The sequence below is a fragment of the Gossypium hirsutum genome, chromosome D12, assembly GCF_007990345.1.
Source record: "Gossypium hirsutum isolate 1008001.06 chromosome D12, Gossypium_hirsutum_v2.1, whole genome shotgun sequence".
Lineage (NCBI taxonomy): Eukaryota > Viridiplantae > Streptophyta > Magnoliopsida > Malvales > Malvaceae > Gossypium > Gossypium hirsutum.
In genome coordinates, this window is record NC_053448.1 from 45,129,179 (window position 1) to 45,152,886 (window position 23,708).

The 23,708-nt window shown below is 33.5% G+C and overlaps 1 protein-coding gene across 4 annotated transcripts; it reads left to right on the forward strand.

The window, feature by feature from the left end:
• Positions 1-9,598: 9,598 nt before the first annotated feature.
• Positions 9,599-23,653, forward strand: LOC107946113 (MAP3K epsilon protein kinase 1). 4 transcript variants are annotated; one of them, XM_016880326.2, is made up of 24 exons: positions 9,599-9,931; positions 10,465-10,599; positions 11,469-11,489; positions 11,780-11,853; positions 11,931-12,021; positions 12,099-12,182; positions 12,677-12,778; positions 12,907-13,038; positions 13,272-13,343; positions 13,990-14,093; positions 14,948-15,050; positions 15,230-15,607; positions 16,497-16,823; positions 16,936-16,980; positions 17,955-18,134; positions 18,313-18,396; positions 18,864-18,955; positions 19,042-19,125; positions 19,331-20,199; positions 20,465-20,853; positions 20,940-21,074; positions 21,928-22,334; positions 22,622-22,736; positions 23,231-23,653. In XM_016880326.2, the coding sequence occupies exons 1-24, from the start codon at positions 9,872-9,874 to the stop codon at positions 23,405-23,407; spliced, it is 4,260 nt and encodes a 1,419-aa protein (XP_016735815.1). In that variant the 5' UTR covers positions 9,599-9,871; the 3' UTR covers positions 23,408-23,653. The 4 variants fall into 4 exon arrangements, with proteins under 4 accessions (XP_016735815.1, XP_016735816.1, XP_016735817.1 ...); XM_016880327.2 differs by lacking the exons at positions 9,599-9,931; positions 10,465-10,599; positions 11,469-11,489 and adding an exon at positions 11,587-11,628; XM_016880328.2 differs by lacking the exons at positions 9,599-9,931; positions 10,465-10,599; positions 11,469-11,489 and adding an exon at positions 12,553-12,592 and having other exon boundaries at positions 11,662-11,853.
• Positions 23,654-23,708: the final 55 nt, after the last annotated feature.

The window sequence follows — 23,708 nt, forward strand, 5'->3', positions numbered from 1 at the left end:
TAAATGAGAAGAACTCAAAGAGTATTTTTATTCAAATCAAAGTTGGGTGCCCTCTATGGTGGGGTGGCTACCCCTTTTGATACAAGAAGAAGCTGAAAAAAAGATAAATAAATTCCTATAAACTAGCCTAAAAAATGTTAATGGCTAAGTTAAAAAACAAATCCCTAAAATGTAACCTAAAAATGTGGACAACTATGAAAGGTAACTCTTACTTTTTAAGAAACTTAAGGTGGGTTAGGATGGGCGATTGGGTGCGGTGCGATGCGGTGCGATACGTTTAGTTTACTTTTTGTCTCACGCTATAATATCACTATAGTATCTAATCTCACCGCCACTACTGTTTTTATACTAACCGCCCGTCCAAACCCACCCTTAAAAACAGAAAATACAAGACTAATGAATTTGACCAGCTTTATGGTAGTTGTGCATAGACTAAATTTACAAGAAAACAAATTAACTTGGTCTTAAAAATAATCTTCTTAATTAGACTATTGACAAATTAGACCAAAAAATAAAATAGAATAAAGCAACTAAGTTTTCAAGTGATCCAAATAAGCTTCAAATAGCCTGGTCTTCAAAGGAGTGTACATTTGGGCTACTCATTTTAATACTTTAACTTTTTCAAGCTTAAAACATCTTTCAATCAAATTCAATTTTTGTGTTTGCATCAATGGGCCAAATCTGCCTCAAAATGGAGTTTTGAATGTTTAAGCTCTCAAAATCACTTTCTTGAAATCCTCTTGTCATGAACACTTGGACCAATACATTCAATTGAGCTCTAAATTGTTTGGACTTAGAGCAAGTAATTGGGTATTGAGGAAAGCCAAACTCATCACGTTCATGTGTTTGAAATTAGAGGTTGATGCTCGCATCATGATTAAATATAAATATATATGTTTAATAATATTGAAAATTATAGAATTTAAGATTAATATTTTAAAATTTTAAATATTCTTAAAAATAAAAATAAAATATTATTATTATTTTTTGGTACATAAGGACTAAATTATAAGACAAAAGGATTAAAACCTTAATTCACCCTTCCTACAAACATCAACTTGCAGTAAAGGAATTAAACTGTGAGGGGTCATAAAAAAAAAAGAACTCAATCTCGAGCTGTTGTTCAAGAGTATCTAAGTGGTTGGCACATTTATTGCCTTCTCGAAAAATATGGCACACTTTTGACACCCAACCTTCATTAATCCAATTCTAGTAGTTAACTAAATGTGTGTATAGAGGATGATACAAATATGAAGATGTTGAAGAAATTTCACCACTAGCATTGTGTCTAATTCAATAATTAGACATTGAATGTCTAACCCTCTTGCAATTCACATTCCCTCATGAACATCCCAAAGTTTTTCTTGTAAGCTATCTGTCACGCCAATCTTCATTGTAAAGCCTCACACCCAGTCCCCATTTTCATCTTTGATTAAACCTCTTGCCGAAACAAATCTTGATCTTATCGCCCTGTTCGTATTTAGAGTGAAAGAACCTATAGGGGTTTAAACTAATGCTACTGGGATGTCACATTTGTCGTCGGAGCAACTATCGTCAATTAATTCGTACTTATATTCAAAACATGCAATTATAAATACACATTCATTCCAAATCCAATAAATTGAACATATAAGGGCCTAATTGCGAAGTCCAAGCATGAAATAGGACTGAATTGTAAAATCTCAAATTTTTAGAGTTGGCATCATACTTAATTACTTGGTACCAATACTGTATCGATACATTATTTGGTACCGATACCAAAATGTGAACCTATTTGTTTTGCAAAACAAAGGTATCGATATTTAATTTCTTGGTATCTATACTTTTTGTAAATCATTGATACCTAATTAAGTTCCGATACCATTTTAACATTCTGTTTGTTTTAGAAAACTGCTCATATGGTCAAGTATCAATACCTAGTGCCAAGGTATCCATACTTTTGTGCAGAAATTGTCAATATCACCTTTTAAAGTTTCCATTTCATGCTTATATACAAAACATTTTCCAATGATAATCTTAAACACCTCAAACCTACCATATAAACCTATATTCAAGCATATAACATAACATCATAATTCACAACTACAAATCCATCAACTCACAACCAAAACTATAAGATTAACTTGATCAAAATCTTAACATGTCTCCAAATTTACCTCAAACATCATGGCATATTAGGTACAATTCTCTTCCTTTTTTCCATCAACTATACATATGCTAGTAACTAGACTCTGATTAGCAATTCCATACCTATTCATTTGTAATATTCTATACAAACTTGTGTCAAATTTACCACCTACATTCCATTTCAACATTCAAGCTCAATCAAACTATTTCATTCTACTACATTTTAAGCTCAACTCAAATACAAAGCATATAACAATTTAAAGTTTTGGTAATCCTCAATTCTTTCAACTACCAAGATAAATTCATGCCTTGACACTTCAATAGATTTACCTAAAATAGGCCATTCCACATTTCTAAACTATCCACTAAAACTTAAAAGCATAACACTTACCAAATCCACATATCAAGAACATCATTAAGCATGCACATAATTTAATTCATCACCAAGATTTTTACCAACATTAACATATATACAATCCACATCAAAATACCAAATCATTCTTAAATCTTAGCAAAACATGAATAATAGACTTCTTTAGGTACATGCCATTAAACTAATAAGAACATCACCACTTGTTGAGTTTGGGATTTACTGTTGGATGCTGATAGCAATAAGAGTACTCAATCAAAACCTAACCTGCGCACGAAAAACAAAATTGCACATTAAGTATGAACTCAGTGATATTTCTATAATCCGAATATTAAATCATAATATAAAACATACAAAACAATGATATGAAGAACATAAGGTGCATATATCCTTTAAATATCATTATATTAATACATTTTATTTCGTAATCGATATTTCAATAATATAATGCCATATTTCTCAATTCATTTCCGAGCTTTCAATATCAAATAACACAATTGATTTCATACAAATTCTTTTCATAATTCATTATCTCGATCCACATTTTTAACTCCCTATTAACCTGACTCAAACTCGGATAGATATGCGGATCCAACCATCATACCAGTTTGGCACCCAGTGCCTATCGAATAAATCTGTAGTAAGATGCACCCAGCGTTGGTCGATATAATCGAAAAATAGTTGTGCCTCGCACTGGTTGATATAATCAACAAATGGACGTGTCAAACACTCCCCGACATGAAGTCGTATTGTAACAGCCCGATTTTTGACCCTATTCGGAACGGTGGTTTCGGGACCACGAATCTGAGTCAGAAAATATTTTAAAATTATTTTTGCTGTTTATACTGTATGAATTTGTGTGTGCTAAATTTTCGTCCTGAAATTTTATCGTGTGAGTGTCCGATTTAATAAAAGGATTTAATCGCATAAAAGGTAAAAGTTACTAACTATTTGTTAAAGCGCTAAATTGATTTGTTCTTTTAATGAGAAGTGTTTATGTTGCAATTATACCATGAAACAAAGTGATGGGCGGTTAAGGGCATATATTATATGGTTTTATAATTTAATTATAAAGGTTAAAATAGTAAATAGGTAAATAATATATTAATTAATAAAACCAAACGAAGTGGCTATGCATTTTTGTCTTTGTTATTACCGAAAAATTGAGAAAGAAAATAAAATTTTGAGCCTTTGTTCATGCGGCCATTGGAAGACAAAAATTAGGTATGATCCTTGTTTGGTTTTTGATAATTTTTACGTTTTTGATATCGTTACTTCGAATACTACTCGACCTATGCTTGAATTTTTGAATTTGATGATGATTTTTTGTTTTGCCATTGTTTAAAGCTTGTGATTTTTGTTGTTTGATGCTAGAAAAAAAAGATATAAATGGATTAACATATGTTGCATTTGAATTTTTGATGATTTTAAGTAATTAGGGCTAAATTGAAAAAATAATAAATTGAGGGACTAAAATATGAAATAAATGAAATGCATGGACTTACATGAGCTTAGTGAATATTCGGCCAAGCTATTGTGCAACGAAATTTTGTTTATTTTGTATTTTGTGAAATAGGGACTAATTTGTGAAAAATGTGAAATGTTGGGGAAAAAGTGTAATTTGCCCATTTATGTATTTTTGGATGAATTTGATTGAATATGTGATTAAATCAATTTAAATTATACTAATTTAGATCAAGAAAAAAAGAATTCGAAATTGAATCGGGGGAAATCTAAAGTTGTGGAATAGTCGTCCCGGTTTGTCCGTCTTCGTCCGAGGTAAGTCTATAGGCAAATAAACGTTGTTAATTTGAATTGTATGTAAACTAAATATGTTGATTTGAATTCTAGGAATTTATAAGTGTGATAGCCTAATATGATTATGCATAGAAATAATATATTCTAATTTGATTCGATCAAATTAGGACGTCTGAAAGTCCTGTACGAACCAAAGGAAATTCGATAAGTGTTTTTGAGTAAGACCCTGTGTGAGGCAGTGACATTGATTTGTAATTACGAATAAGACCCCGTGTGGGACAGTGGCATCGTTACATATTTACATGTAAGACCACGTGTGGGACGTTGGCATTGTACGATAAATATGATTATTCGAGCATCCTATCCAGTTCCGATTGGTTTAATAGGCTTTATTTAGTTGTGATGGAATGTGAAATGGAGCTAAAAGGGTAGATAAGTGTTAAATTCAATGTTAATGAAAATAAGGTAAGCTTAGTATTTGAAATGATGATAATAATTATATATGGTATATAGAGAATAATATGTATTTATATGAATGCTCATATTTGGCCAAATGATGTATTTTTTTATATCGGAAGTGAGAGTTATGTGTGTTTATGAGTATATGTGAATTCGGCCAAGTGATGTTTAACTGCGAATATATTTTTGTGATGCTATATGAATTCGTTACTATGTTAAATGTATATGTGATTAAGGGTTGTTTGATTCGTCTTAGTTAAATTATATTATAAATGCCATTTAAATGATTTACTTGCTTATGACTTACTAAGCTATTCAAGCTTACTGTGTGTGTGTTTGTTCGTTGTTTTATAGATTTTTGGAAACAAGTTACGAGCTCGGGGATCGTCAGAGTAATTAGTCACACTATCAATCGTTATTTTGGTATTTTTAAAAGTTGAACTTTACTCTTATGGCATGTATAAGCTAGTTTGTGTTTTGGGTTAGTTTTTGAATTTGTAAATATTAAGCCATGCGAAAATAGCTAGATATGATGCTTAAGTTTATGCAAATTTCGGTTATGGTATATATATATATGTGTGTGTGATGTGTTTGGCATGTTGTTAATGGTTATGAATTTGTGGTTGGGTTACGGTTTTTTATTATATATTGATATATATATGTGAACTGTGTTAATTTATCTTGTCAAAATGTTTTTAAGCAATTGAGTTTGGGATGCTGGATTATCATTTGATATGTTACAGGATTAGCATTATATATATTTATACAGGTTTGGTTTGACATGTTTAATGCATTAGTAAATTGTCTTCTATACTATATATATAATAATTGTATCTTATGATATGTTTTTGCATGTAATTGAATAGTGTTTGATTTACATTTGAAAATGACTAGAATACGGCTTAGTAAGGTAGTAAATTAACAGAAGACATTTTTATGCATATGTGTATATATTAGATTATGGAATTAAAAGATGTGATCAGCAATGATGTATGATAATTTAGTAAAATGGACTAGTAAAATTGGATAAGTTAATGTCCGTTTAGGTATATACATATGTGCATAGTTGAATTATTATTATTGTTAATTTTCATTTGTGATTTTGGCTTAAACTTTGGAAAATGACCAAATGAATGGTAATATGTTAATTTTTGAGAATGAGTAGTTTGGTGCATTTTATATTTAGTCAAATAGTATGACCTTACAGTGATATGTGTTTTGTTATTTAATGACATGTAATGTCTTTATTTAGTATTATTATTTATGCAAGAAAGTTAATGAAATTGGTGATTATGTGTTGAGGTACTATATATATATACAATGAATAATGCTAGTTAATAAACCATGTGTCCATGAATCTTGTCGCATATACTATTAATCAATATGTTTCGATATATGCTATATTAGATTGAAATATATGCATGATTATATTGAAATTTTAGAATTTTATGTGGTGATTAGTTAAATGTATGAAAGTTGTGTTTTGTCCGGTAATGCCTTGTAAACCCATTCCGGTGATGAATACGGGTTAGGGGTGTTACACGTATAACCCTGAACACTTTTTATCCTCTGGCATGTCAATTATACCCGACCTTGCTCGAATAGTTAATAGGGTAACCATTTCTCAATTTCATTTCGTAAGCCAAATTCTCAATTTCTTATCGGAATCTCATTAACCGATCATTGTTACGTAACAACTTAATTAATCACAATATAGACTTCATCTCACATTTTTAACAATATTTGATATTTCAAAACTATTCAATTTATTTCCAATCATAAACAATTAATCCATATCAAGTCAATCCAATTCATTTTTATCATTTTCAGCTCACCTTATGATCTTACCATACAACAGTTTATGAATGCGACAATTGATATGGTTTCGATTATAGAAATACAAATCGTAAATTTTGAGCTATTCATCGATGACTTTATCTTTTCTTTTCTTTTTCAAGGAATACAGGTCGACGTTGTCTACGAATTAACATAAACACACCAAATCATCAATTTACAAACAAACTTATACTCAATTGCAAATTTAAGCAACTTTTACAATTTAGTCAATTTAGTCCCTAAAACTAGGACTAACATAACTTTCAATCTAGAACTCATATTTTCAATTCATTTTCACTATAGTCCTTTTAGGACCTCTCATTTCTCATTTCTACCACAAAATTTGAAATTTGTGCATTTTAGTCCCTATTGAACAAAACTATCAATTGACTTCTCAATTTAGTCTTTTTTCTCTTTTACACTTAAAATCTATCAATTTAGTACCTAAAACTTCAAGAATCCATCAATGACATCTTTCCAAATCTTTAACAGTTTTAAAAATTAACACACGGGTCAGTTAGATTAAACTCCCGAGATTTCAAAAACATAAAAATTACAAGAAGATGACTAAATTGAACTAACCAATTTTGAAATTAAAATTGAAACCTTAAGAGCCGAACGTTCTTGGTGCTTCTTCTCCACATTCGATTATAGTTTTAGAAGAAAGAAAGAAAGAAAGAAAGAAAGAAAGAAAGAAAGAAATCTCTTTTTTTTTTCCATTTAATAATTTTGTTTTTATTTACTATTAATTTAGTTATAAATTTTTATAATATAATCATTGTGTTTCTTTGTTCTTACTGCCCACTATACCTTAAATAAGGTGTAATTACTTTCTTAATCCCTGCTCCTTGCTTCTAATTAAAATTTTCCAACAACTGAACTTTTATCAGTTTTACAATTTAGCCATCGTACCTTAATTAAACACTGATTAGATAAAATTACTTATCCAAAATTTAATTCACTTCTAATATAACTCCACTGACTTTTGGATAAGTAATTCACTTATAATATAACTCCACTTCCAAAATTAGGTAAAATGGTGACCAAAAGGTAAAATTGGACCAATTAGGAATTTGAATAATTTAGATCCCTAATTTAAGAATTAACTAGCAACATGGAAGTCAACTTACCACTTTAGTCCATTGAATTGAAATTTGTGCACTTTTCTCTATTTTGTAATTTAGTCCTCCTAGGTATAAGTTAGTATAATTAATTTATGATAATGATTTTTCATACTATAATACTTAGTGAGCAGCTAGCTAGACTTCGTAATTGCATATATTTTTATTGTTAGTCATTTTATCACCCGATCTCTTTTAGGTTCGATCTTTGAAATAGTTTGTATTCAGTTGCAACACAAAAATATTGGGTTATATCCTTGAAATAGTTTGTATTCAGCTGTAACACTTGCAGTTAAGCTGCTTTAATTTTTGATAATTTTGTGTTGATTTTTTGTTCGGCGTTTGTACGTTGTAGTGCAATCAATACCGCTTCCTTTAATGGCTTCATGTATTTTCCTATCCACCACGTTCTTCAATTGCAACATGCTTAACACATAAATTAATAGAAGCACAGAAATCAAAATCACAAACCTTGATAGGAATTTCAATAGGTCAATGGTCAATCCCAACGATGAAGAGGCAAAGGAGGAGGAGAGGGACAATATACGAGAAATCCAAGTTGATACAATCATATAGATTAAGGGTCAGATGAGAGAAAAAATAGGTTTCAAGATTCAATTTGAGCATTTGGACTTAATTTTCGAGGAATCCAAACATACAAAAGTAAAGAGAAGGCTTTGTGTTGTCATTTGAAGGTGCCCAATGTTAGAAACGACGCTAGAATGACAAAGACGCGGCGGCCAGGGTTCCATTAAAGGATTGATTGAGAGAAAAACGAAATTTATCAATTTTTAGAATGAGTAATTAAATGAAAAGAATAATAAATTAAATGGGTTTGGTTTGTTTAAATCAAAATAAATGAAAAATAAAATAAAATTCATTGCAGCTGGATCGTAACGCTTAGTCTCTTAATTGGGTTATTAAATGACTTGCTTTGCTGGGTAATTAAATGAAAATAAATGTTAAATTTAAGAAAGGTATAATTGTTTGAAGGTTTCCCGTTTTGATGATTTACGTTTTTTCTAACATAGTGCTATGTGATAACCTTTAATTGATTTACGGATTAAATTATGTTCAGAATTAACACTGTTTGAAAGAGAGATCAAATTGATAGATGAAATAAAATAATATATGTATTATATTTGACAAATTAAAACTACATTGAAAATTTTATTAAAGTATAAGAGATTTTTTGCTTATTCTTTTTCGTTAAGAAGACAACAACTCAATTTTTTTTAAAAAATGTTGATTGTTATATTCAATTATTTTAAAAAAAATAAAGATCAAATTTAATAAAAATAAAAATTAAATTATTAAAAATATAAATGTTAAGAATTAAATTTTAAATTATACCATTTTTAAAATTTTCATGCCAAAAATCTGGAAAAAATAAATTGTAAAGATTAATTTTAAACCTGATAAAAAAACTTATTTATTTATAATAAAAAAACCACTATTTCATTTGGAAAAACCGCCCACCTAGATTAAATTACTAAAAAATTTCATTTAAAAAAAATCGAGTTAGGTCATGAATTTATTATATATATTCATATATCATATTATTTAAAAAAATAAGTAAAATAAGACTAGAGTTTTTATAAAAAACTGTTTTGTAAATTTTATTTTTAGCATAAAAAAATAAAAAAAATATTGGCCAGAAAATGCTCCCCAATTGGAAGCATTAGGCATTTTTTTAAAATTTAGTCTCCACCCTATTCACTTTAAAAAGTTACCCATTTTTTTTAATTTAGAAAAAAAATACTAATATTTATGGGGAAAAAAACAAATTGAACAAAATTTCACCACAGTGCGTCAGATTTGGTATTAATGAATGATGTAATTAAACAAATTTTTTTCTTCTTTACTCTTATTAAAAAATAAAATAAAATAAAATAAAGAATTCATCCTTCAATACGACAGCACGTCAGTAGCCGTAGTTTCGCCCGTTTTCTCATTTTCTGCCTCCTTTCTGTTTATTCCATATTTTTGGGTACCACTCAGGAGTTGAGGCCTCCTCGCTGGATTCCTGCGTTTCTAAACCCTAATCTTTTGGTCTCCAAAAAATGGACCACTTCTTCTTCTTCTTATAGGATTTTTTTAAAAATTTTTTTGGAAAGAGCCACCCATTGCTTTCCTCCGTATTTCTGAAAGAAAAGCAAAGAAGAGGGTGGAGGAAGAAGAAGAATCCTGACACAAAGCAATGTCTCGCCAAGCTACTTCCTCCGCTTTCCACAAATCTAAAACTCTCGGCAACAAATACGTTAGTCAATTTCCATAATTCGATCTGTCTTTCTATTCCCCATTGCCTTCCTTTTCCTTTTCATTTATCAATCTCTTTCTTCTTCTGTTAATGACGGTGTGGTCGGTTATAAAAATTGTGGAATGTAAGTAAATAATGGAAATGAAAAAGGAAAATGTTAAGGCTTTATTCGTCAAAGGTTCCTCTCAATTCTCATTTTACAGAAAAGAATAAAAAAAAGGCTGGCTTAATTTATATTTTTGAATTTCTCTGATTGGATTCGTGGTTGCAAATTTCATTTCAATTAGTTGACGACAAATCGGAGGGCAAAAAGAACGAGGGTGGAAGAAAGAATTACGCACTTCCAATTTTCCTTTTCCTTTCTCTTTTTTCTTTTTCCTCGTTCAAATCTTTTTGGTGATTAATGTTAAGTTTCTTACGAACCATTTATTTACCTTTCTATCCTGCTAATGACTTGCTGAATACTTATAGCACAAACCCTGAGAAAATTGAAAGAAGACGTTTATATATTTTCTGCTCTTTTTTTTGTGCAGATGCTTGGAGATGAAATCGGAAAAGGTGCATATGCACGTGTTTATAAAGGTTTGGATTTGGAGAATGGAGACTTTGTTGCAATTAAACAAGTATCTTTGGAGAATATAGCCCAGGAAGATCTCAATATTATAATGGTTCGATTTTATATTCTCTTTTTTGCTCTAGAGTTTGTAAATGTGCACGTGCTTAATTTGATATTGGGTCTCATTATGATGGCCTACTTGAAAGGGTTTAGCTCTGTTGGCCATTACATTAGTGTTTATATTCCATGTCCTTAAAACAACAGTTGGGTTCAGTCATTTTAGAACTGTTTTTATTGTTTTAGATTATACTATGTTTCCAGGGCATTATGATTGATGAAAGATTGTTTAAGCTAGGGTGCTTTTTGAACGGTTGGCATGTTTCTTAGGGTGTTTATTTTTTTGGAAGTATACTAAATTCTTTTCTCATCAGTATTTTTATCTTCTTGACGTGTAATAGTTGACTCATATTGATAAGCATCATGTTTTGATCAAAGCTGCTTAAGATTTGCAATATTGAAGTTTTATTTGTTTTTACTGCTTCCAAGGACATGCATATGTAACATGTTTTGGAAACTTATCAGTTTATTGCAGAAAACTCTCGTCTGCGAATAATAGGGAGACTGGATCTTAGTCTTCGAACATCTTTTGGAAACTTACCAGTTTTTCTGGAGAATATGTATGTTTTGTGGGTTTTGATAAAAAAAAACTGTAGTGTTCCTGTGAAACCTGCTGCAATTTTTTTACTAGGAATTTATCATTCTAGCCCTAAATTGTAGTGTATTTAACATATGTTCTACATTTTAAAATTTTAGGTGATAAACATGTAAAATGAAAATGGATAGCGGTATATTTATATTTGCTCCATATGATTGTTATCTTTGAATCATGCATTTACCATTTCCAGTTTATGTTGTGTTAGCTTGTCTGACAAGTGGCTTTTTCTTTTGAATATGCTTGGTTGGTGGAATGAATCATTGCAGCAAGAGATTGATTTATTGAAGGTAACTCCCTCCTTTAAGCCTTAACTACATTTTGGTGCTTTTTAACATTTTGCTTGTTATAATGCTACATCAGTGTTCTCCCTTGTATGTTTGATGCTCATGAGTTCTGCAAATGTGCACTGAAGATGTCTTACTGCTGGTTGGCTATGTTGCAACTATCAATCCCTTTTAATTTTCCTGTTAATTTTTTGCTTTTCACTGGCCATTTTCATGGTAGTTAGTTACTGCTGCTGGTCTCATTACTGATGGTAACAAGTTGGGTTTTGGTATCTTATTTGAATTATTTGTAGAATTTGAATCATAAAAACATTGTCAAGTATCTTGGATCATTGAAGACAACAACTCACCTGCATATAATTCTTGAGTAAGAAACCTTACATTGTGACTGTAGTGTACTCTGAGCTGTTTGAAACTTGTACTTATTGCTTTACATGTTTGAAGGTATGTGGAGAACGGTTCGCTTGCAAACATTATCAAGCCAAATAAATTTGGGCCTTTTCCTGAATCATTGGTGGCTGTTTATATTGCCCAGGTTTGTTTCTACTGCAATTTATTGCTTCATTTCCCTGTTAAAGTATTATTTGGATATGCTAATTACTTGTTGAACAGGTTTTGGAAGGTTTGGTTTATCTACATGAACAGGGTGTTATCCATCGGGATATCAAGGGTGCAAATATTTTGACAACTAAAGAGGTAACCTACCAACTAGTTCTCTTTTCTCTTATTTCTCTTATTTCTTGTCCTTCAGGAATTCTATTACTATTTCTGGATCAGCCTTTTTTAGTGATTTTCTTGCTATAAATATGATCATGGCGACAGAGATCTGATAGAGTACAATACCATTTGACCTCCTTATTTTTGGGGCACATTGGAGACTGGTTGAATTTGGTTCACTTCATTCATATGTTTCATTGTACTTCAGCTGCTTATGTTGTGAGAAATCTGCTAAGATAAAATAATAAATGAAGTTGAAGTGCTGAAGTTTCCTAGAGTGGAAAACATATGAGCTGCTGAATTTTGGGCCATATTTCCTCTAACCTTGTGCCCTTGCTTGTTTGTGCAGATTCATTGTAGTTGCCATGGTCTGTTTTTTCCATGTCCAAGTTAGTCTGATGGTTGTGTCTTTAGGTTCTATGGATTCTCTTGGTTTATTCCTGACTTATCCTTGACTTAGTTTCTCTTTCCAGGGTCTTGTGAAACTCGCTGATTTTGGTGTTGCGACCAAACTAACCGAGGCTGATGTTAACACACATTCTGTTGTTGGAACACCATATTGGATGGCCCCAGAGGTACTTAATTGATCCCATTCAATCATTGGAGTGAAGCTATTGATTGTTAAACTTGTTTTTCATAGTTTTCTTTTTTGTCTTATTTGAGGTAATATCGGATGCCTAACTTGGAGGTTAAAATATTTCAGGTGATCGAAATGTCGGGGGTTTCTGCTGCTTCTGACATTTGGAGTGTTGGATGTACCGTGGTCGAACTACTAACGTGTGTGCCACCTTACTATGAACTGCAGCCAATGCCAGCTCTCTTTCGGATTGTGCAGGTATGTCTGATATATATATCTGCAATTCTTGTAGTAAGTTGATAAGAATAAGAGTGGATTCTTCCTGTCTGAGTTTTTGCATTTCCGTCTAGCTTTTATCTGCCATTTATATTGATTAATCAATCATTTCATATTGTCATGTTATTTAACTGCTGAAAAATGCTTTAACAAGTGCATTTTTTTTTCATGTATTAAAATTCCTTATCGTTTTCTATTTTTTATCTTCCTTTCAGGATGAGAATCCACCGATACCTGATAGTCTATCTCCAGACATTACTGACTTTCTGCGCCAGTGCTTTAAGAAGGTAAGGTGGAAGATAAAGTGAAGTCCTAATTTGTGTTTTGATTATTTCTCAGCTTATCAAAAGTTTATTATCCATAAATCATTTTTGGTTTGAACTGACAGAATAGTCTTAATTATTAGCAAGGAAAGATCTTTATCTATGTGAATGAGATGAATGCTGATCTTATAACATGTGAAGACCGAAAGGGAACCAGATATTCATCTTTGCCCTCCTTAACAGTGATTCATATGATTCTCTTGTGCAATCTCTCTTTTCCTTTTTGTTGCACTTTCTAATAAACAAATAGAATAAGAAAAAAGCAAGCTGCTTTCTTTAAGTTCTAGAATAAGCGAACATACTTGTAGCCATGAAATCTTTAGGTGGAAGCCACCCTTAACATGAAATGAAGTAACAAAGCTAAGGAAAGTGCAATATCATGATAAATTTGATAGATTAATTGGACCATGGGGCTGAAAGAATATATGGCCTTTGATCTTAGTTGTTAGTTTATACGATAACTACATCTGTTAAAATAATTGTCCACAAATATGATGATGTTTGCTAAGTTCAAACAGTGGTATCAGACTGAGGACTAATCCTCTGTCGACCCCTTTTAAGTCATTGGTAATTTGTTACTTTGTTTGACGATACTTCATTGACCTTTCAGGATGCTAGACAGAGGCCCGATGCAAAAACACTGCTTTCTCATCCTTGGATACGAAACTGCAAACGTGCCTTGCAGTCTTCTCTGCGCCATAGTGGAACCATTAGGTAGATAGTATATTATATTGTAGTTAATGTTCTTTGGTTGTTGTCTTGTTGGGTTTTGGTAGTGTTTTTGAACTATATGGTCCTGCTTGTCACACAGACAGCTACAATAACTAATCTGTCAAGTGATAAGAGTTTTGATTGATTTTCGTCTGCATTATTTCGCAATTATTTGTTTGCTTAGGATTTTGTTTTAAGAGAAACCTACAGCTCCTTCTAATCATGAAAATAATATATTGATCATCCATTATGTTATACACACAAGATATGTCCGCTCCATTTTGAGGCAGACACCTTGTTTTACATCAGTACTCCTGTCTTAGATAATTGATTTATGTTGCCATATTTTGTTCTGACAGTCTGAATGTGAGACTACAATTTTTCAAGTTGGAACATATTAGGTTCTTGAGCCTTTTCTAAGATTTTACAGATCTTGCTCCAACTTCATTCCAACTACCTCCATGCATTATGTACACTTCAAAAATTGAAACCAGAAAGACCAAAAGAAAACTAAAAATTAAAAATAAAATAGATTGAAAATTTCTGAGTTTTTATCTAATTATTTGAAAATTGTGTCTCTTTCATCTCATTTGTTGAGATAGTTCACTTCTGTATTTTAGCTAGAAGCTGCAAAAAAAAAAAATCTCCTTAGTCGAACTGACAACTAAATAATGCTATTTAGCCATTTTGATCTTGTTATATTTACTTTTACATTATCTCATGATGGCTTGCACCCCAATTGTTTTGTCGAACTGACAACTAAATAATGCTATTTAGCCATTTTGATCTTGTTATATTTACTTTTGCATTATCTCATGATGGCTTGCACCCCAATTGTTTTGCTATTCCTTTGGCAGAAACTTATCAGAAACTGTTGCAGCAGATGGAGAAAGCTCTACTGGTGATAATCAAAGTGCTGGAAAGACTCTTCCTGTGCACAAAGCGGAGGCATCTGAAACAGTGAGAACTTTCTCAACCTGAACCGTTCTTGCTAGGAAGCCTTGGATAAAGTTGAAAGCTTCAAGATCAATAAATAGAAATTAGTTTAAGTTGTTCGAAGAACAATTATTAGTTTTTCCATTTGGCTGAAGTGAGACAGATTTGATCACGTTAATGACTTTCAATCTTTTGATTGTCAGAGCTCCAGGAAAGAGCTATTATCAGCAGAGGGCACCAATGAAGGCAAGTATGATCATGATCATTCTGCAGATAGTAATCTTCGTGAAGAAAGAATAAATAATTTAGATGATGATCTACTATCAGACGAAGTTCCAACCTTGTCCATTCATGAGAAATCTTCATTAAGAAGTAGTTCTGGTAGACTGTCTGTTAAGAATGTAGTGGCAACCCCTGGTCCTGCTCAGCTTCATGAGATATCACAGCAAGATGATGATTTTGGATCTCCTAAATCAAGCAAGAAACATGTGGAAAAAGGACTTGTAGGCGAAGAGACTTCTGTTGATATTGGGAATAAATCATTTTGTTTTGGACCTACTCAGGATGCTGGCCTGCAAAAGGTAATACTACCTGAAATTGTCTTACTGAAAAAGTAAATGTTAGGTTAATAAAGTTTATATTTATTTACCTTCAAAGTTTCTTTTTGCTGTATTCTATGACGTTACCATGTATGTTTACATGTGGGTGCTAGATGTGTCCATGGTCCAGGCTGGGCCTAGGCCTGAATATAAAATTTTCCAAGCCCGGGCTTGGCCCGGCCTGACCCATCCAAAAAGCCCATATTATTGCTTAAGAAATAATAAAATATATTTTATATTAATATTTATATAATTTATAATTAAATTAAAGAAATAATTTTATCTACATTCAGGCTGGACTGGGCTGGCCCATGGACAAAGCTTCTTAGTCCAAGCCCAGCCCAGCCCAAGTCAACCCAGACCGATTGGGCCACCCGGCCCATGGACAGCTCTAGTGGGTACTTAGGTGTGTGCTTGTGTACATTTTACCTGCATTGTTTGAAAGACTTAATCTTGGTTTCTATGACATCATTGTCCGGTTATCTTGATGAAACATATTCTTCACTCATATGGTTTGGTTAAGAACAAATAAGCTATTCTTTTAGATTTTAAAGATGTTCAGGAAACCGACCAGCATATGCATTCATTATCTGTTCCTGTGTATATGTGTTTTTCAGATCAAATTTACAGCAATGGTTATAATATTGGGTATTCTGCTGTGTCCTGGTCCTCTGTTTTTCCTTAAAAGAATGTTTGTTACTGGTTCACAGATTTCTGGATTGTGATATTAGTTATCTATGAATTTCTTTTGTAAACGCTCAGTCTATGCACACTGCTGATTATCTTTTTAGCATTCATCTTTCTCACCTTCCTTTTTAGTTCTCTGCTGAATGTAGAAGTGGATTCTGACAATTTTATTCCAATTTTGAAGGCTACAAAAGCATCGGTGACCTCACCTGGGAATGAGCTAAGTAGGTTTAGTGATCCTCCTGGAGATGCTTCCTTGGATGACTTATTTCATCCATTGGATAAAAGCTTGGAGGAAAGAGTAGCTGATGCTTCAACATCTGCATCTGCATTGAATGTGAACCAAGCTACTGTACCTGATGCAGGCAAAAATGATCTAGCTAAGAAATTAAGGGATACAATTGCTAAGAAACAAATGGAAGAAGAAATGGGACAGTCAAATGGTGGTGGTGACATACTTCGCTTAATGATGGGTGTTTTGAAGGATGATGTTATTGACATTGATAATTTGGTATGTTAAAATTATCCATGTGGTTTGCTATGTTTGGAGTACTATGCGTATGTGCTGTGCTAGACATGAAACTAATGACATTTTCTCTTGTTTATGATATTCATTTGGACAGGTTTTTGAAGAGAAGTTACCCTCTGAGAATATATTTCCCCTACAGGTTCCTCATTACTTTCAAAAAGTGGCCTTGATTTATTTAGTGCTGTGGAACCTCTTATAAACTTTCTTTTGCTTGAGAAATGCTCTTGCTTTGAGTATATTGAGGTTTTTTTACCTATGGTCATTTTAGATGCATATCAGTTCGTTAACCTAATTTATATGTGGTTTAAAGTAACTTTTATACCATTGAGCATGGGCAGCAACTTATTAGAATTTTTGCAATTTTATCTGTATTGATAGTTGAAGGTTCAAAATTTCTGACAACAACAGAATTTATGTTCAACCTTGTAGATTGCTATAATGATGCATGTGTTCAAGTTTATTCATCTGAACCTACTGTCAGGTTCCTTCTCCTAAGTACTAAGTGTTATATTTTTACTTATATTATTAAGTGATAGTTTGGTTGTTTTAGTCTTAAATTTCCTTTGGTTGATTTAGCCATCTGGTGTTCCACCTGCATTTCTTGCTGTTAAGTTCAGTCTAGCAAATCTCTTTTTGTGCAATTCAATCTATTCTAATTTTAAGATCTTTGTATTTGAAAATTCAAATTATACTGCCACTCCTTTTTATGGATTCTGGATTTTCCACTTTTTTCTTCTTAGCTATGACAATTTTCTTTAGTTGTCTGTCTCAAATTGGGCAGGTATCTCAAGTAGTGGGAGTCTTGGGTTGGTTTTGCATCTCATTAGTCCTATTATAAGTAGACTGTGTGAATACTAAGGAGATTATTTTAGGACTTTTTTTCCTTTAGACCTATGATTGAATGTATATCTCAATATCACAAGGACAAAAACATGGTCTTCTAAGTAATTAAAATTATTTTTTTATCTTTTCTATACTTATTACCCTTGTTGCCTTTCCATATTGTATGTTTTGAATTACCTTTTACTGATATTGTCATTTTGCATCTTCCTTAAGTTACTGTTGTTTCTGGAAGTGGAGAGACTTAAAAGCTTATTTTGCTTTGCACTATAGGCAGTTGAGTTTAGTCGATTGGTTAGCTCACTAAGACCAGAAGAGTCAGAGGATGCTGTTATGACTGCCTGTCAGAAACTCATAGCAATCTTCCACCAGCGACCTGAACAGAAAATTGTTTTTGTCTCCCAGCATGGTTTGCTGCCTTTGATGGAATTGCTTGATATCCCAAGAACTCGTGTATGTCAATCATGAGGCTCTCTTTCGCTCCCCCCCCCCCCCCAAACCAAACACTTCCTATGATGAACAAAGGAGAGGGGGGTAGGGGGATTTAAAGAGAGAGTTTTAGATTGTTTTCAGCTCGGTTATGAGCTCCGTGAAGACGGACTGACAATGTTAATATTTACTGTTATCTCAGGTTATATGTTCTGTGCTTCAACTTATTAACGAGCTTGTAAAAGACAACACTGATTTCCAGGAGAATGCTTGTCTTGTTGGCTTGGTAAGTGCTATTGTCAAAGTTTTATTTATTCACAAAAAGAATTGTGCGCAATTGTGCAGTTATTGGATAATTACTTAGTAGGCTGTGGGACCTCACAAGATTTTTCCCCCTTAATGGATAAGAAGGTGTCTAGGCAATTTCACAACCTTGCTAATTCCCAGGCTTGTGAAGCCTTCTTGTTCCACACTAATGAGCTCTTACCTTGAGAGTTCTTTAGGAGTTGGAGGTGAAAGTAAACTAAAGAGATTTCTTAATGAGGCATCACCTTGGTTTTTAGAACCTTTAGATTATCCTTTGGTTGTTGTTCTTCCTGTGAATGAAGGTTTTCAGTCATATATATGTTTGTCTTTGTGTGTTTGCTTTTAACTTCCTGGATTGATGTTTTCAACTCAAATGAGAAAGGGGAGGGAGAGAGTGATGTTATTGTAGTATTTATGCAGTTTTGTTCACTTCAAGTTATATTATAGATCCCTTTAGTAATGAGTTTTGCGGGGCCTGATCGTCCTCGGGAAGTTCGGATGGAAGCAGCTTGGTTCTTGCAGCAGCTTTGTCTGTCAAGGTGTTGAGTACTCACCTCTCATTATTTCAGTTGCTTTTAATTGATGGAAAAGAGTTGTACTGAACATGCTGGTTCCTTCTTTATAGCTCCTTGACTTTGCAGATGTTCATAGCTTGCCGTGGAATCCCTGTTTTAGTTGGTTTTTTAGAGGCTGATTATGCAAAGTACAGGTCTGTATGTATATGTGATTGTAGTTCATACGCTTTTTAATGCAAGACAGATAACAGTATACCGTTCTGTAATTATTATAAAATTTATCCATTCAGAATCTCCTTTGTTATTCTTCTACCCTTTTCCTTTTTGTAGCATTTACATTTTAAATACTCTAGTGTACTTCTCTGCTTGAAAAATGCTCAGTATCCTCTTCTTTCACAGGGAAATGGTGCACCTAGCAATTGATGGCATGTGGCAGGTTTTCAAGCTTCAACGATCAACCCCAAGGAATGATTTCTGTCAGATAGCTGCGAAAAATGGGATATTACTGAGGCTTATTAATACTCTGTATAGTTTAAATGAGGCAACTCGACTTGCTGCTAAATCTGTTGGGGGTCGATTCTCATCAGATGGTTCTGCTCAACAGCAACGTTCTGGTCCTTTAGATTCCAGTCATCCTCTGTTTTCTCAGAACGAAATTCCACTCTCTCCAACTGATCATTTGTTAGACAGACATGGAATGACTGAGCATTCGTTTCCAACTGTAACTCAAGAATCTTCACGGGCTTCAACTTCACATTCTCAGAGGTCAGATATCAATCTGCCGGATCCTCGTTGTCTTTCTATTGACGGTGACAGACCCCGGTCTAGCAATGGGGCATCAGATATTTCAGTTGGTTCTAAATTGGCATACTTTACTTCCATGGAAAAAGTTGCAAATATAGGCACCAAAGAATCCTCTACAACTTCCAAAGGGCGAGAAAACATGGATCGGTGGAAAATTGATCCTGCTGACCTCAGACAGCCAAAGGCAAGTAACTCTATAAACAGGACATCTACTGACAGACCTCCCAAATTGATAGAAGCTATGTCAAATGGATTTACCACTTCAAGAACTACTCAGGCAGAACAAGTTCGCCCGCTGCTTAGCTTATTGGAGAAGGAACCTCCTTCTAGACGTTTCTCCTGTCAATTGGAGTATGTACGCCACCTGCCAGGATTAGAGAAACATGAAAGTGTACTGCCTCTACTACATGCTAATGACAGGAAAACCAATGGTGAACTAGATTACTTGATGGCTGACTTTGCAGGTATATACTCGCAATTGACCTAGTGTTCAGTGCTTTATGCAAAGGTTGAAATCTGTAAACTTTGACCTTATCCTTCCCATACTCGTATCATCATTGGGAATTGGTGAATCCTTGAAAGATGCTTATGCTTGAACTTCCTAAGTCAACATAATATGTTTTAACCTTACCTTTAAATGAGTCTTATGACATTTTCGCTGGGCTGCTTATTAATTAAGACACAGTTACTACTTTTATTCAAGGCTGGGAGTTTTTTTTATGATTTCAGAGGTCTCTGGCCGTGGAAGAGAAAATGGAATTGTGGATTCTACACCTAGAATTTCTCATAAATCAGCGAGTAAGAAAGTTGGACAACTGGCATTCTATGAAGGAGCAGCATCGAGATCCGGTATAGCTTCTCAGACGACATCAGGTGTATTATCTGGCTCAGGTGTTCTAAATGCTAGACCAGGAAGCACAACCTCATCAGGGTTACTGTCCAACATGGTATCAACAATGAATGTGGATGTTGCCGGGGAGTATCTGGAAAAGGTGGCAGACCTTCTTCTTGAATTTGCCCAAGCAGATACTACCGTTAAGTCCTACATGTGTAGCCAAAGCTTGCTTAACCGTCTTTTCCAGATGTTCAATCGCATTGACCCACCTATTCTTTTAAAGGTGAAAATATTTTGGCTTTCAGTTTCATGTTTCACGTTGTTTAGTCTTGTATGCTTTGTGCTCATTGTTCATTATCTTTTTCTTAGATTCTGAAGTGTATCAATTATTTGTCCACCGATCCAAACTGCTTAGAGAATCTTCAGCGAGCAGATGCAATTAAGTATTTGATCCCCAACCTAGAGCTCAAAGATGGCCCTCTTGTATCCCAAATGCAGCACGAGGTTTGCGTGCTTAGTTTTTATCATTATGCCTAATGTTGCGTTGTAGTCTGCTTATGGGTTATCAACTGTGATTGTCTGAGACTTCACATTTATTCTGTGTTGTGGTTCACCTGGTTTTTATCTTAGTCTTGCCAGTCTCATACTTCATCTATGTTACTTCAATCTATATTTTTGGTAGTTATTCCCTGGATTTAATTCTAATGTTGACTGAATTCCTTAGATTATACGATGGCACCCACATGGTGTTTGAAAAATCTTGGCAACTCGTGATATCTTATCTTCTTACCTTAGATCATATCTAGAGCTCATAACAATGCGAAAATTAAAGTTGCTATGCTAAATAAATAAATAATTGCTCTATGCTTTTGAAGAACTGGATTTTTGTTACTTTGCAATTTTTTTTCCCTTTTTCTTCACTCATGGATCACAGATTTTTCTACCCCTGCTGTGCTCTTGCAACCGAAACATCCACATCTATGCCCTTTTTGTTGTTATTTGTACTATTGATTCTTCTTTCGTACATTTATACTTTTTGGAAGACCTAAATTTTCCTTTCAATATGTGGGTAAAATATTGTAAATTAGCTTTAGGGAGCTGAGCATTGAGCCTTGAGGGTACTGAACACTATGCCATAAGTTCAGTTTTTTGTTTTGATTAGCCTATTAATTATGAGTTACTCCGTTAATTTCTCATGATAGTTACTGCAAGTGCAACTTTAAATCTCAAACCAAATTTTGTCTAAAGTTCTCTTATCTAATTATGGTTCTTATTAAATTGGCTTTAATTCTTTCTCTTTGCCAACATGCCTTTGGTATTGTTCTTTTAATTTTCCATCACATTTTCTTTTCTGAAGGTTCTCAATGCCCTGTTCAACTTGTGCAAGATAAATAAGAAGAGACAGGAACAAGCAGCAGAAAATGGAATCGTTCCACACTTGATGAGTTTCATCATATCAGATTCTCCCTTGAAGCAACATGCGTTGCCGCTACTGTGTGACATGGCTCATGCATCACGTAATTCAAGGGAACAGTTGAGGGTCCATGGTGGATTGGATGTGTTCTTGAGCTTGCTTGATGATGAGCTGTGGTCTGTGACAGCATTAGATGCACTTGCTATTTGCTTGGCTAATGACAGTGACAACCAAAAGGTGGAACAAGCTTTGCTAAAGAAGGATGCAGTTCACAGATTGGTGAAGTTTTTCCAATGTTGTCCAGAGCGGCATTTTTTCCACATACTGGAACCATTCTTGAAAATTATCACGTAGGAGATTCTACACCCTTGCTTTGGTTATTTCGTAGTTTTTAGAGATGGCAGTATCTGCGTGGATCAGATTACTGATGGTTAATGACCAAAAGGGAAACACCCTCAGCCATTCGTTGTTTAAATTGGTTTTATGCTTACATAGTTGCATGATCAGTTTGGTCACACTTAACTTTTTAAAAGTACCTATCCTCGTTCTTTATAATTAAATAAGACTAGCGTGTATAGAAATTCTGGTTCCTGATTTTGGTTTTGAGGAATTGACCTTATTTATTATTGGAATGCAGGAAATCATCCCGAATAAACACAACATTAGCTGTTAATGGTTTGACACCACTGCTGATTGCAAGGTTGGATCATCAGGATGCTATTGCCCGTCTTAATCTACTTAAATTAATTAAGGTCAGTATTACGCTTCCCGCTGTCAGAATTGTGTGCCTTTTTTTTTCTTTTTTCTAAAAATCAATTTGCAGATTCCTGAAACTTGTTTAGCTAGGTCCATCAAGATTGTTCTTTTTCCTTGCCGTTTAACGTTTGCCACTTTTTAAGGAAACAAACATGTATTCCTCTGTTAGTCATATAAGGGGAGCTACTGTGCGATTGAAAATGTACATGATATATGTTAGTTCTCATTTCTTATAGGTGGTATAATTCACTGCATATATGAGAGGATGTACCAATAAATATATGGTTCTAGAAGTTGGAAAAATAGGGCTAATTTTCTAAATGTAGAGAGGGGGAGAGTAGATGTATAACTCGAAGGTTTCAGTTGGTAGCTATTATTAGCAGTTGCTTATTAGAGTTCAGTTGGGTTCATATTTATGTTGGTCAATGACGGTTTAAGAGGGGTGTGTAAATAGGTGGTGATTGAAATTGTAAAATTTAATTGTTGGCAGGCTGTGTATGAGCACCACCCACGGCCAAAACAATTAATCGTGGAGAATGATTTACCACAGAAGCTTCAGACTCTAATAGAGGAACGAAGGGATGGACAGCGATCCGGGGGCCAAGTGTTGGTGAAGCAAATGGCAACTTCCTTGCTCAAAGCCCTTCATATTAACACCGTCTTGTAAATTCATGTGTCTTAAACAAGTTTCCTCCTTCCCCGGATGTATGTATGCATGTATATTTTGATTGTTTTGGAAGGAATGATTTTCTCTTTTCTTCCCCACTAGTAGCTCCTTTTGGTTTTTCATCTCACAGCAATGATCTGGTGTCTCATTTGTGCTGCTTTTTGGGGGCTTATATATATATAATTTAAATTGACAGAAGTGTATCATTTTGTAGATGAGCATATAAATAATATTTGCATTTGCATAGATAATGGTACATGTACAGGGTAAAAGTTTGATCTTCATTTCTGTTCTGTTGGTC

Excerpts from the sequence above, each read along its gene's own strand:
- LOC107946113 (XM_016880326.2), top strand. The coding sequence starts at position 9,872 with ATGTCTCGCCAAGCTACTTCCTCCGCTTTCCACAAATCTAAAACTCTC. Across the intron at positions 12,183-12,676 it reads ATATTTTGACAACTAAAGAG|GGTCTTGTGAAACTCGCTGA; the intron begins GTAACCTACCAA and ends TTCTCTTTCCAG. Across the intron at positions 15,051-15,229 it reads AAGCGGAGGCATCTGAAACA|AGCTCCAGGAAAGAGCTATT; the intron begins GTGAGAACTTTC and ends TTTGATTGTCAG.